Source organism: Grus americana, chromosome 11 (genome assembly GCF_028858705.1).
Source record: "Grus americana isolate bGruAme1 chromosome 11, bGruAme1.mat, whole genome shotgun sequence".
In the NCBI taxonomy this organism is placed as follows: domain Eukaryota; kingdom Metazoa; phylum Chordata; class Aves; order Gruiformes; family Gruidae; genus Grus; species Grus americana.
In genome coordinates this window covers 14,237,688-14,252,795 of record NC_072862.1, presented here as the reverse complement: position 1 = coordinate 14,252,795, position 15,108 = coordinate 14,237,688, and the positions used below count along the sequence as shown (strand labels likewise).

Sequence of the window (15,108 nt, the reverse complement as noted above, 5' to 3'; positions counted from 1 at the left end):
CCCCGCCGCGGGGAGCCACGTGACCGCCGGCGCAGCGCCCCGCCCCCTCCGCGCTCCCTCGGGGACTGGAGCCGCCTGAAGTGGGAGAGCCCAAGTGGGCAGCAGAGCAGAGGGGGCAGCCTGCGCCGGAAAGTCCAAATCATTACGGCAGGGGAGCGGTAGGCGCGGCGCTCCCCCCCGCGGCCTGCGAGGGAAAGGACGGGCGGACCCGGCGCCCTCGCAGCGCCCACCCGCGGAAACCCATCCCTTCTGCCTCGCCCACGCACTGCGCGCCCTGCTCAGGAGCGGCCCGTGCTCGCCTCGGTTCCGAGCGCTGAACAAGCGCTGGCTTGGCTTGTGCAGCTCGCTTTGAGAAAGGCCATCGCTCTCCTTTTTCGGGGGGCTCCAGACAGAGGAACCCTGCCCTGGAGAGCGACTGCCCACCTTCACTCGTGCTTTAGGAGGGTGCTGGCGTGGGGGAAATTCCACAGGCAACATGCCGTAGGCAAACAATCACAATTTTCTTTTCCTATTTGGCACGTCAGTGAACAGCACCTGGACAAGGTTATCGCTAAGTAATGAATAGGCATGTCCTACATGGTGTCCTACACAAGACTGAGCATCAGTCCGGAGTCGCATGGAAACATCCCACAGGCTGATGGACAACTTTACCCTAGACTGCACAGGAAATTGGAATAATAGAAGTGAAAGCATCCTAATCTTTTAAAACCTATTTTAGTGTCTTAGCCAAAAGCCAAGCTCTTTATTTAATAATGTAAGAGCTCTCAAATATTCTTTCAGCATAGATCATGTCCCATTTATATTTCAGCAGTAGAAACATTCTGTGGAATTGAAAGGGCTATATGTTATTAAACACACACACACACAAAATAAAAATCACCACCACTCCCCTCCTAAGCTGTAACTCTTATTTAGCTATTCACACCAGACTTTTGGTTGACTGCTACCAGAACAGCTTCAACTGTAGTAGATGCGGACAGGCTGCTTGCCTGAATTACTACATGCCATTTTTTCCCAATAGAAGTTGTAAATATTAAAACCAAGACACCACATCTATACATACTTAATAGAAAATTTATGGCTGTTCAGATGCAATGTTTCCTTAAGACCCATTAACAACATTTGTTTATCTATCAAAACAAAGCTGCTAGAAATTAAAGCATGCTTTGATCATTACAGTAATTTCCTAGACAGAGGAACAAACATGTAACTCAGACAAAATTATAATACACAAAATTATCATTGTAATAATTTAAGATATAGCAGCCTTCAGTTATCATATACCATTAGCGGCAAAGTGAATTTTAGATACAAACTCAGATATGAATAGAGTTATATAGCGTGCAACAGGAGTGGGTGTACAGGAAGGCTCTTGCTGTCTCTGGTTGCATCAGGTATTTTACCATGATGCCACGTAAGACTCACAAACTTTTCCAATAGTTAACTCCTGAATTCTGTAAAAGATTGCTATCCAAAATAAGACATGACTAAGACTTCACTTCATCAGGTTAAACTCAGCAATGATTCTGCAGTGGTATTTTCATTTAAGAGCTGAAACAGGGCCTGGCCAAAATCTTTTATCACTTGGTTTAAGAAAAGATAACATCTCACGGCTTCTTACAAGCCTTCCCTTGTTTATATTTTCATACTTTCCCTTGTTTACATTCTTGCTATCAAGGGCAGAACAAGATTTTAGCTAGTAGTATCACATGCTCCCTTCTAGTTTTTGCTGTCCTCTATTTGTAAGTTTTCACGTCAATAAAAAGCATCAGTATATACAAGTAAAATAATGAGAATAAAGTACTTAGTAAGACTGATATTCTCTGCTAATTTAGTTAAACAAACAATAACCAATAACTTAATTCCACTAGGTGCTTAACAGAAATAAACTTTTGGCAGGAGAAAGTTCAAATAATAGAGACACGATCTGAGAAAGAAGTCACTGAAAAAGAGAGGATTTTTGCCTACTGGAAATATTCCCAATTATTAGGGAAACATTAGTTCAGGAAGATTTTCACATAGCCATTTCAAATACATTTTAGTTTTGGTAAAATGTGATGATCTTCCTCAGGTGAGAAAGGATGTCAGTTGTTTAAGAAAAAGAATAAAAATATTTCTGCATGTATTTTGAGTATTGTAATGTTTAGAACAACTGAGACTGCTTTCTCCTTCAAGAAGCGTATCAATGCAGGACAAAATACAGACTTCAAGGTTGGGAATCTATTAACTGAGAATGCTTTGGCTACAAATTTCAATACAGTCCCATGAAAGAGTAAGGCTCTGCATATGGAATTTGCCATTACAAAGCTCTATGAACTCTGTCTTATTTTGCAGAAAGACAGCAATCTGTTCATGTAAGTATTCGGCAGGGTTTGGAGAAGAGTATCTTCTAGAAAAAGCATCCCTGGTGATGTCAGTTGCTGGAATAAAAATTAGTATAGGCCTATGTGGGACAGCTGGATTCTAAAGAGCCCAAACTGTTTAGCATTTGAGCCTATCTTGCTTTCTTCCACCCTCTATCTTTCTCCTACAGCTGCTATCTCTGCTGTTCTATCCCACCTCTCTCAGCGGGTACTTTCTATCAGGTAGCAGCAAATGTTGTGTTGGCTGCTGGCTGGCCAGTTTCTATCAGCTTCAGTAGGGAGTGACTCTGCAGGCTCTTCATATCCACTGAGTAACACCAAAGAATTGGATAAACATCTGCTCAGCTCACCTTCCCCCCTCCACCTTCTGCCTTGAGATTTCAGTTTGAAGCAATACTTCATTTGTATTTGAAAATTAGATCTGGTCTAATAAATACATTTATTTAAAACAAACAAACTAAATCCAGAAATGTCATATGTATTTTTCAAACACTTTTTCTTCTTTTTCAAACAGCCATAGAAAACATCAAACATTACAAAAAGTCAACCTCATATTAACAGAAAAGCAACTAACAGCTGGTTACATGATGACTACAGTCTACTAAAATGAAAAAGCAGTGAAAATGCTATATATACCAACTTAATTTCATTAGAAATGAAGAAACATTGTATGTAAAATGCATTATATATTAGCATAATACTGTATTAATAGTATGCATGTTACGTTATTTATATACACCATATATGTGTATCATCAACATACTATACAATGTATATTGTCTATATAAATAGGATATATAGACTATATATTTATTCTTGTATAACTAGAACATATGCATATATTTAATAGATAAGGTAAAATAATTAGTGTGTTCAATATATTTTATGTGTATTACATTAATATAATTGTCTGTTATGTTAGCAAGATACTAATTTGTACACTGGGTACAAGTATCTTTTAATAAGCTTAATGCAAACTAGAAATAGGAGCAGGGAAGAGTCTGAATAAAAATGAGATAAATGGAGAATCTACCTGACAAGAGAGGATTAAACCAGCTCAGTTGCTTATTCTTTCAAAATTAATGCTGAAAGAGAATGCAATTGTTCTTTATATAATCAGAAAGTTAAAAGATCAAGAACAGAAAATAAGTCTAAAACTAGAGAATAATGATAGTGCTACAATAAAAAAAAAGTGTAACCACCATTCAATAAATCCATAATGATAATTGGAATAAATTTTCTAATCAGTGGAGAAATAAGGTTTTGAACTAAGTTTTCCAACAAGAGTAGGGAGGAGTAAAGTCCTAGTAAGTTTTAAGGAGGAGCTTGGTGAGCTTCTAAAAAGGATTTTGTGTGGTCAGTGCCACTGGAAGCAGAGTGGCATATACAAACCAACGTCTCTATCTGTGCAGAATCTTTTACAAAGTGGTTTACATACAGTGGTTGAAAAACTATGCAGCGAAGTTCATAGTTTAAACTGAAGTGGAAATCAGCGCTTAGATGTATTACAGGCTTCGTGTTATCTGTGATCTTTATTCATCTAGGATAGTTTGGCTCTTTTTCAATGCAATCATGAAACCAGCAAATAACCTATCAGCAAAGACCTGTTGTTGTTTTCTGGTAATGATCCATCATTCTGAGGACATGGTCTTGCTCCATTTACTTCTCATGATAAACTAGCATGGACAGAAACACACTGGTAGAGAACACATCTGTAGAATGTATATGTATTCAGCAGCTCTTAAGACAAACAGGTATCCAAAAATACAAATCGAATTGTTGCTGTCTTGACATACAGCGCAACTACACCATTTACGCCTGTGAATGTCCAGCAAAACGCACTATTGGGGAGTATTTGTAGTGTTAACATTCAAATGTGGTGCTTAGGGACATTGTTAGTGGTGGACTTGGCAATGCTAGGTTAATGGTTGGACTTGATGACCTTAAAGGTCTTTTCCAACCTAAACGATTCTATGATTCTAAATTGACACATTTATAGCTCCAGGAAAATGAACCTCTTGCTCTGAAACAATTCCTTACTTTTTGACAGTTCAGCTTGATTCTGAATGTTTCAGGAGCTACTTCTGAGGCAAGTTTGTTTTGCAAAAGATACAACATTAGGATGTAAATAACAGTTCAAACTTTGCCATACATTTCCACATTGCTCTATGTAGCAGTAAACGCCTTTATAGACTGTCATATTTTAAAATTTGGTATGGCTTAAAGGAGTGCAGTTATACATAGAATTTGTTGTATTACTGAAAATCAATGAGAAATTGATTTAGTAAATTGTTGATGAATGAGTTTCAGGGATGAGAACTCAGTAGAAAACTGTGCATCTCCAACTTTCTCCTTACCTGTTTATTCCATTTTCCTTATCAGTTTGCATCTTAATTTTTACACTAGAAACTGAACTTTTGCTATACTGTATGCTGGATTAATTCCAAATGTAACAATCCCTCCTGAGTCAGGATCCCCCAATAAGCAACTGGTTCACAACACCTCCCCACTGACAATTTTAATCTGATGTATATTAATATTTTGGTAGCTTTTTAGATCATCATTGCACAATACTCAGAAATCTGGTACTGAGTTGCCTATAATGATGCTCAGTGTTTTTCTTTTCTAGTCAGTTACAGTTAACTTAGAATTCACAACACACTTCCTTTAGCAAAAGATCTTATTTTTCATCAAGTCATTACGAACACAGAATCTCTCCCGCACTTTGACACACTCAAGCCAAAATCCAGATGTTTGGCAGGTATGCACATAAGCTCTACCTCTGATGCATTTCATCATCCTGAAACAGAGACTAGCTCTTCAGAGGGCAACTGTGACAGCCACCTTCCTTCCATTTCCCTTACCCAAGATGGCTATAGAGCGGGCTGTTTTTGCCCTCAGCTATGATGGCTATCATAAAATTTTTGTGGACTTCCTGCCCAGAAAAAGGATGGCCACTTAAGTGGCATCTTGCTGCCCTTACCTAACATGGCTGCCAAAGCTCACTGCCTCTTTTGGTTGTGTGGCAAACGGTGGTTCGCAGAAATGAAGCGTGAGCTTACACGTCCTCCTTACTGCTGCTGAGCACAGTACAGCCGCTCAGCATTTTATACTGAACTCTTTCCATCCACCTGTTGCTTTCCACAGTTCTAAGACGGACACTTTCTAGTAAGCATCAAATACCTCATAAAATACCCATACAATAATTGTATCCTCATTTCAGAATGCAAACACTTTCTATATTTTTAACTTAGTCTGAGTCTGCCCCTGATAACTTTTGAACTCATTAGGCAATTTGAAATAGTTAAAAAAAGTCTGAGAGATAACTAAACTCATCCAACTTCTCCGAAAGCTGGCACTCATACAGAAAAGGAAGGCTCAAATTAATGCCCTCGCTGAAAAGTAGGTAGAACTCTGCTGTTACATGAGCCGCTTGGCAGCGCCAAAAAAGTATTAGAAAGGCAGCTGGCATGTACCATTGCTTCCCCATGGGACTTCTCGAGGGGATGGAGAAGCGTTCCGGATACCATAATATGGCAGCAGCTTACAGTTTAAAGGACACAGATATGTAGGGTATTAGTTTGTTCTACTGGTCACAGGAAGCCTTAAGAAAGAAACTGTACAGACAATACAGTATGAAATTTGTTTGAATCTCAATGACAATGTCTAAAAATTATAAATACTTACAGAGAACATAAGAAAAATATATCCACTGCTCAGCTTATCATTTTTACTTGAATCTCTTAGGCCCTATAGATGGTAATTGTTCTTCTTTATCTTTGATCTTACTTTCAGATTCCTTTCTCCATTAAACATGCATACAAAAATATAAAAAATGCTCTCATAAACGTTCTTTTCATTCCAACACCTGTAGTACTCTTTGTTCCCACTTTCTGTGCCTTTGCAATTCCAAAATGTTCTCAATTATTTCTACTTTTGCAACTCTTTCCCTTAACTCTAACTCCTGATGGACTTAAATTTATTCCCCATTTCCCTCATTGTCTTTTTATACCCTTTTCCTTCCCCCTTTTGATTACTTACGGCACCTTGTGTGCTATAAGCAATAGCATTACTGAATTCCTATTTATTTATTTTATTTTAAAAATGAGTAAATTAGGAATATATTTATCACAATAGTATAATCTCATAAACAAGCTGATGAAAGCCACAAAGTGGTGTGCCAGATATTGTTTTGTTTATCTCCTGTCAGGAGAACTAAAAACTATGGACAAACAGTCCTAAAGCTTCCACCTATTAGTCTTTCTTTTTTTGTCTTCAAAAACCAGACTTGTCTCTCATCTTAGATTTCATTTCTTTGCTTCAAACACAGATGTTACAGCCTGGTTTTGCTGTCTTTTTCTCATTGGATTGTTGGAAGAAAACAGAAGAAAACTAGGCTGTAATGAATCACCTCCCCTAATCACACTGCAGTCAAAAAGAAAAGAAAAAAATTAAGACAACCTTGAGATTTTTCTGTGCTATAACTAATAACACAGCAACTATGCTTTCTCTCATACACTACACTGTCTTACCTCAATTGTTGCTTATTTCCCTCATACACTGCTGGCTAAACTGCCCGGCCCTGCTCCACTTCTCTCCTCCACGCCTGCCTGGCCTTTCTGGCATCAGAAAACCCTCCCATATCTCTAATCCTACCACCTTGTCACAAGGTAATTATAGTGCCGGCACAACTCCAACATCTATCTTATATCAAACAATCTCCGCTTGTTTGCTTTATAGGGAATGACGGACTTAAAAATTAATTCAGACTGGAGAGACCTGTTTGGCACTAGCACTGTATGACCTTGAAAAAGGAACAACCTTTCCTTGGCTTCTAGAAAATGGGGATAAATATGCTCTTGGACGATGCTCCAAGCCCTTCCGAGGGAAATCGCTGCACCAGTGACCCCACCTCTGTCCTGCCCTGACCCTTCCCTCTCGCTGCCTTGTCCCTGCACTTACCACTCCAGGGGTTCCCCCCGCTCCGGCTGCCAACCTGTAACCAGAGACGGCAGAACACTCACAGCCAGCATTTCTCCCTCCCCAACACACGTCAAATGACACTGCATCTTCCAAAACTTTCAACCTGGGATCATAAAACGACAAGAAGAGCACGGGGAAAGCAGGAGGATGTCGGGGAGACTCCTGCGCTCTCTCGTGAGAGCTCTGCTGATAACGTGGCACCCCAGTTTCTCCTCAGGGCGCCCCTACTTAACGACAGACCAGCCCCGGTCGCTCCTTCCCTCCCTCTCCCGCCCAGGGCAGAGCTGAGGAGAACAGGGGAGGGGAAAGAGACGGCACCCGGTCCCGGGGGCTCACTCACCTCAGACACCTGCCCCCGCTCCCACCTGCTAACGCGTCCTAGCTGTCCCCTTCCGCAGCAGCCCTTCACCCCTTTTCCCGCTTCACAGGAGGCCGCTCGGCCCCCCACACGCCCGCCCGAACCCTCACCCCTCACAGCTCGCCGCCCACCTCCCCTCACAGGCCCAGCCCCCTCCCCCCGATTGCCCCCCCCAACCCTATGCAACCCGGAAGAGAGCGGTAGCGGCAACAGGGCGGGGCCTCGGCCACTGCCGCAGCTTCACTGGGCGCAGCGCGCCTGCGCAGCTCTCCTTCCCGCGCCTGCGCAGCTGCCGGCGCGGAGGCGGGAGGCGGCCGCCGCGCCTTCCCTTTGGTCAGGCCCCGCTGAGGACGGCTCCTCCCTCCGCCACCGCCTGCCCTCCTCCCCGACCCCCGCCCCTCCCCGGCAGCACCGCGGCTGCTACACCGGGTAGGTTTCCAGTCACTATGGCGGCCGCTGCGCTGAAGGTAAGGAAGGGAGCGGAGCCCTGGTGCGTCCCGTGCCTCCCTCGGGGCCGGGCAGCGCTAGGCCGGGGGGGGAGGAGCGGGGCCGCGCCGGGCGAGGGAGGCGTCTGACCCGGTTTGTTTTCGGCTCTGCAGGTCGGAGGAAAGTTTTCGTGGTCGGCGGCTGCCTGAGAGGCAGAGCTACTGAGCGGGAGGCGTCCGGGCCCGGCCGTCAGGCCTCTCCCGCCGCCGCAGGGCCGGCCGCCGCCGGACCAGCGGAGCCGCGCTCGGCGGGCGGAGAGCGCGGGGGGCTGAGGAGCGGGCCCTCCTCATGCGCAGCCACCTGCGGAGGGGCTGAGCGGAGCGGAGGGGACGCCGCCTCTCCCGGCCCGCCACTCCCCGCGCCGGGGGTTTCTGGCAGAGACTTCCTGGAGCAGCCCCCTGCTCGCTTCCCTCCTCCGCCGGCCCCCGCGCCCCCGCCCGCCAGCAGACCCGCCGCGGAGGGACGCTTGCCCGCTGCTGCTAGCCAGAGCCATCGCGGGCACCGCCTGGGAGCAACCTGTCAGTGCACCTCGTAGGCCGTCCCCGAAGGACCCTTCCTACGCGTTGGTTTGTCCCCAAGAGAAGGAGAGTTTGAAGCCCTCTCCATGCCTTATCAAGTTCCTTATCTGAGTGGCTGCCTGAAACTGTAGACTAGTTCAGCTTTATCTGGTGTAGGGGAGGAAAACAGTATAGCTCTCATACCCCATCCTAAGTTGAGCACCACCTATTCTGCTTTGGGTTAGTATACGAAGATGGTGAAATGCGGATTGCCTTGTGAAGCGACTAGATCCCTGTTGTGGAGTGAGGGCTTCCAACTCCTGTTCTGTGTGCTGTGAGAGAGGACACTAATCCTTCTCCCTCATCCCCCTTCCCTAAACCTTGCCTTGCTTCCATGTTGCATTGGTCAGAATTTTGGTCAGTGTTGTTTACGGAAGGAGGGGGGAAAGAAGGCAGTTGAGGTTACAAACAAAAGTACTTGTATGACTCATCTACTTGGATTTAAGACATTCTATCCTTCTTTCAAGGAGCTTTTGCTTCTCTTTGAAGGAATCAGATGCTTGTTCCTGTTCTTCCAGAGGAGGATGGATTGAAAGTTGTACATTTTAGACTTTTTTTGGGCCACTGCTGGTATTATTAAAAGACATAATGGGGCTTTTTCACTGGATTATTGCCAGAATTAGTTTACACACTGAAATAATGAGTTGTTAGGCCTCTCCTATGATAATGTTTGTCCTGCTTTAATATAAAGTTGCTGTGGAGGTTTGGGTTAAAAATTGTGGAGGACAGTTTGCATCAGAAGAGGCTCTCTTCATCTCTGGTCAGTGTGGCAACCCCAATCTGTCCTCGATGCCTTCAGCCTTGGCCATCTTCACTTGCCGCCCGAACTCTCATCCATTTCAGGAGCGTCATGTCTACCTGGACGAGCCCGTCAAGATCGGTCGCTCAGTGGCTCGCTGCCGGCCAGCTCAGAATAATGCAACTTTTGACTGTAAGGTGCTGTCCAGGAACCATGCTCTTGTCTGGTTTGATCACAAGACAGGCAAGGTAAGATGTTTTCTTCATTTAAAAATAATGAACTACACATTTGTTTTAGCAAGTCCCTGTAAATTGCAGATCACTTTGATTTTGCTGTAATAAATATGGCTTCATATGGTAGGAGAAGGATTTGTGTTATAGTTAAAATTATTACTTTTTAGGTAAGTTGATAATTTCTTATGAAGGAGAAACTTTAAATATTATTAAAAGTACATAAAGTTAACAGTTGAAAATGGTGATAAGTACTGAAAAATTTGCATGCGTATTATTCATTGCTGGAAGTAGGTGATTTTGAGGTGAGTAATACAAATCTGAAAGTGCAGGCTTGTATGAATATAATGGTGTAATAGTATTTTTTCAAATGCTGAGAAATTACTATTTAATCAGAGCATGTAAATAAATCTCACTGTAAGGAGTGTCAAAAAATGGATTTAAAAAAAAATACTGGGTTTGGCACTCTTCCTACTTGACCTTTTGAAATTTTGTAAAGAGTATTTTGTTGTTTGGGTCTGGTAGAAGGTTTATTACTGGCAACAGGAGTGTAACAAATGGCTTACATGATATTTTCTCACTGATAATGAAAATGGCTTTAAAATATATTCTATGTTGTCTTAACTGTTTCTCTCATAAGGTTAACTATCTTGTTAAGTGAAATTTAGGGGTTCTGTAGTGCATGTTTTGTCCACTAGGGATTGAACTGAGACAAGTAAAGTTACTTTACTTGATGACTGTCAAATTAATTTTAAATATCTAGCAAGAAATGACTAAAGTGCAGATTTCAGTTGCTCAGCACTGTATTTTTTTTCCCCCTCAGATATATTGATGTTCTGCCCTAGAAATTCGTATGTTCTAAATCAGCTCTGTGTTTTAGCTTCGCAGCATGCCCTTCTATGAAATGTGGTCAGTGTAGCTCTTGCTTTTAAGAATAATATGGTCTGTAATTAATGCAATATTTTTTAGTAGTATGACACAGCATGAGGAACAGTACAATGCAGTCAAAGTTCTTAAACCTTCCATTGTTAACTATCCTATGTTATGCAATACCTGGGCATGATGGGACAAGACAAGCATTTAATTTCTTAAGGTTGGGTTATGGCATGGCTTTCAAGTTACCTGCACATAATTGTGCAAACTGCTATCTGTATTAGTGTTTCATTAAGCATGTTATTTTGGCTCTGTTGTGTATGTGATGTACCTTCCTGGATGCTTTAGAAAACTTCAGTCCATTAAATATTTTTAGTTTTTAACCTTTCTTGTTTGACTCAACAAAGTAAAAAAATGTTCCAATTTATTGTACTGTTTTTAAATTAAAAAGTCTTATGCATGTAGCTTTTTATCAACAATTCTTATGAATTATAAGGATTTTAAGACCCCCATGTACTCTCTTATGGTTACGAATAATCTAGCCGTATTAAAGATAGTTAATTTGATAAAGCATTGAGTTCGTTGAGCAAGTCTGCTAACTAATAGACAAGCTTAAAAGACAGTTAGCTATGGGGTTTTTGTTTGTTTCAAAATTTGTTAGCTTTGGTTTTTCTAATACAGGTCAAAAAATTATATGCATATTCACTTTATCTAGCTGATCTAAAATAGTAACTTAGTAGTAGTAAATAAGTGGATGGTATGTGATAGTTCTTGAGATGCCATCATGTGAGCGTTTGATGGAGGTCTTGATGAAAATCACCTGGGTGATTGTGTGGATCAGTAGCCATAGTGATCAACTACAGAGGAGGTTTAAGATCAGACATAGGAATACATTACTTTAAATTTTGCATGGTAGATGTTGTGGTAGTGGAAGAAGTTTAAAGCATTTATACAGTAGTATGGAGAATTTTGGATTCTGTGTTTGTTTCTTGGCAATATGGCCTGTTTTTTCATCTGTTTGAGTATCTGCATGGTAAATTGTGAGATAGTTGGAGGAAAGGGAAAAATGCATCATTAGAAATAATAGATCTAAAATGATGTTTTGAAAAGCAGGTAGAAGTTGTCAGTAAATAACATCTTAATCTTGAATGGCAAAAACTACTTTAAAGAAAGTAGTGTTTTCAAAGTACAAACAAAAACATAAAGCTAATGCCAGAAAATTTGCATGCAGGAATGTTTATTATCATTGTTTACAGAACTTCTAATAAGTACATCTCAGGAATATGTCATTATCCTATCAATGATCTGTATTTAAACCTGCATAAAATCTTTTTGTCACAGTAATTGTAAACATTTCTTAGAAGCATATATATAGGGCTTTTATCATTCTGAGTTTTATGAAAGATAAGACCTTGGAATTTTAATTTAGTAACAGAGAGAAACCTTCAAATAATTGAAAATAGTTCATGAATGATCTGGGGCTGCAGTTTCATAAGTTGTGGACTTTGGAAATACTAGTTTCTGGCATTGTCAGTCAGTCCAGTCTCTGTGCTGCCTCTTGAGCTGCCTTTCAGTTATACTCTAATAACATATTTTTTCATGAGGGTTCGGAGTTTTGTTTTGTTTCAGTGAATCATGTGAATGACCCTGTTTACTACATAGCCTGCAAACAATTATATCAGCATCATCTGTAAAGAAAGGTAGAAACCGAAGAGAGGGAGCATCAGTAAACAGTGGCAAGGAAACTAGTATACAATTTTTTTTAAGGCAGAGGTAGGTTTAGGCTGAAGTATGTCACATAAATAGACCAAGTTGAAGATGACATGTTACTTAGAGTTGAAAGATATGAATGTTTACTTGGTATAAAGGCATTTTAATTATGCATGGAAAAGTTACATGCCTAAAGGAGATAATGTCTATGTAACACCAGCTTTATTAAGGATAAAAGTAGGATGAGCCTTTAAGATCACCAGTAAATAGCAATTAAAAGAAGATATTTAAAGTTGGATTTGCTTTTAAAAATATTTTTAACATAATATGTAAGCCTAAAAATGTGTAAAATGGAAGGAGGTGATGGGGGAATATCTGTACTCAGACTTTTTCTGTGCACTGGTTGTCTAGAAAAGTATTACTAAGCAATGCCTCTTTTTGCTTGTGTTTGTAGAAACAGGGTGATATCTCCTTGTGAATTTCTTCAGACAACAATAACATTAGAAGCTTATGCTTAGAATTGATTTTTTTTTTGAGTAATTACAAGTTAATGAATCTTTCTAAGAGATGCCTGAAAAAGTGAGTCACTAGATATGTAGGAAGTGGATGTTGTGCTGTGCATGGACTGTTCCAAAAAGTGTGAATCAAAGCAAAAGAAAAAGTGGGCTATAGTTCAGAAAATCTAAATGTTCAGCTTCTATCAGTCCATATGGGCAGAAACTCTGTAAAAACTGCTTAATTGAAATAGTCTTAAACTTTTTTTTAATTTTTGTTTTGTTTTTAAAAATAAGTTGAAAACCCTTGAGAATTTGTGTGTGACTTCTCCCAGGCTGAAATGCTTCTGGCAGATGTGATGGAAGCTTTTAGTAGAAACATGAAGTTTCCAAGAGATATCCAGGCTTTCAAAAATTGGAATTATTCAGTGCCTTAGATTGTTATGAGTGGCTATTTTAAGTAACTTTTATAGAGAATCCATTGCCACAATTTACCAAAGGCGCTGAGAAACTGTGAGAAATAAAGTATTTTCTTACACCAATAGGACTCTAAATAACTGGTCATTTTTAACAACTGAAAAAAAAGTGTAGGCACAAGTTTCTGTGTTAGGGTGGTAGCTAATACTACTGTTTTCAAAATGGATTTGAATTGAGCACATTCATAGTATCTTGGTTACAGAAATGCTAACTAGTAAATTGAAAGCCCAATAGTCCACATGATAGCAAATGAAATTTATTAAGGCTGAGCTTTATGGCTTCTGGGCTTAAAATACGTGAGATAACAATGTTACAGTACACTTCCTGCAGGGAGCACCCTCTTTAAAGAAAACAAACAAATCTTGCTGTCCCGTCTCCGCCCCCGCCCCAAACACCCAAAACCCCCAAAACAACCACACAAAACAAAAAACAAACACCCCAAAACAACAACCCAAAAGGTGCAGCCAGGGAATTACAGACTAGCTAGCTTTGTTTGAGTCCCTGGGAAAGTCATGGAACCAGTTTTGGGAACAGTTTTCTGGGCAGGTGAAGAAGATGATTTGGTAATGATCAGTATGGAGTTAGTAGGGATAAATCATGTCTGATGAGTCTGATTGCCTTGTATGATAAAATGACTAGATTTGTGGGCATGGGAGAGCATTTACCTTGCCTTTAGCAGGGCTTTTGACTGTTTCCCACAGTGGTCTTCTGTCTAAGTTAGGGCACTGCAGTCTGGATGTATGAACAACTAGATAAGTAAAATAAAACTGGTTTGAGGATCAAGCTGGGGGGTAGTGGTCAATAGGTGGTGCTCTATGTGGATGCTGGTAACAAGCAGAATACTGCAGGAGTCTGTATTATGACCTGTCTGTCCTGTTTAATATTTTTATCAATGCCTGAATGGCGTGGTGAAGTATATTCTAGCCAAGTCTGAAGATGACACCAAATCTGGGAGTGTTGGTGTGTTGAGGAACAAGTTGATATCTTCAAGGACAGGGCTGCCATCCAGAGGGACCTAACCTTGCTGAACAAATGGTCAGGGAGGAACGTCAGGAGTCTGAACAAGGACAAATGTCAAGTCCTGCGCTTGGGAAGGAAGAACCCCTTGCAGCTTGTTAGACTATGCGTCAGATAGTGCATCTAATTTTGGACCACCAATGCAAGAAATACATTGATAAACAGGAGTTGAAAGATTAGATGCTCTCTTTTCCTGCTGTATTGTACTAGGGATAAAAGTATATTGACAATGGAAGAAAGAAGAGAAAGAATTTCTAAGAAGGAAATTTGTTGCTCACTTAGTATTACATAGAATTTTTTGTGGAGATCAGGACTTTGGCAAGATTCAAGAAGTACAGGGCATCTTCTCTGGACATCCTGTTTGTTCAGAAGTATTTTAGTAAATCTATCTTACAAATTTTAGTGGGATATGAAAAATGTTTTTTGTGGTTGCAGGATTTCAATGGGAGGGTTTTTTTTTTCTGGCTGCTTCCTATAGAGATTCCTGTATGATATTCTGGGTTATTTGGTGCTGATCTAAGTAAGGGATGTTCAATTTTTCATGTATCAGTAGCATTTCTTTTGGTAGATGCCATGTCTGCTATTTGTTTTTCCTCTATTACATCTTTTCAGCTTTCTATTATGATTGTTATCTTTGAGAGCTGAACAAATGTTTTATTTTTCAGTACTTTTGATGTTGCTGTGTGCTTATAGACTGCAGTGTCTGTAGAGGAGATGCTTTATCTTCCAAACTTTGGATGTTTATTCCAAGTGCCCTGGGAGACTGACCTGGGATCTGCTATAATGCACTAAGGTGAAATTTCAGTGCTTAGATGCTTTCG

General features: G+C 40.9%; 1 protein-coding gene across 28 annotated transcripts in view; it reads left to right on the top strand.

Moving 5' to 3' along the window:
* Positions 1-8,007: 8,007 nt before the first annotated feature.
* SLMAP (sarcolemma associated protein) overlaps positions 8,008-15,108 on the top strand; it is an 88,612-nt gene continuing 81,511 nt past the window's right edge. For 23 of the 28 annotated variants that reach the window (XM_054838659.1, XM_054838664.1, XM_054838651.1 and 20 more), the window contains exons 1-2: positions 8,022-8,171; positions 8,304-9,734. In XM_054838659.1, coding sequence (XP_054694634.1) covers positions 9,537-9,734 — 198 coding nt within the window. In that variant the 5' untranslated portion in view covers positions 8,022-8,171; positions 8,304-9,536. Of the gene's footprint in view, positions 8,172-8,303; positions 9,735-15,108 lie in introns of those variants that run through there. The other 5 variants (XM_054838655.1, XM_054838656.1, XM_054838649.1 and 2 more) reach the window with 3 other exon arrangements.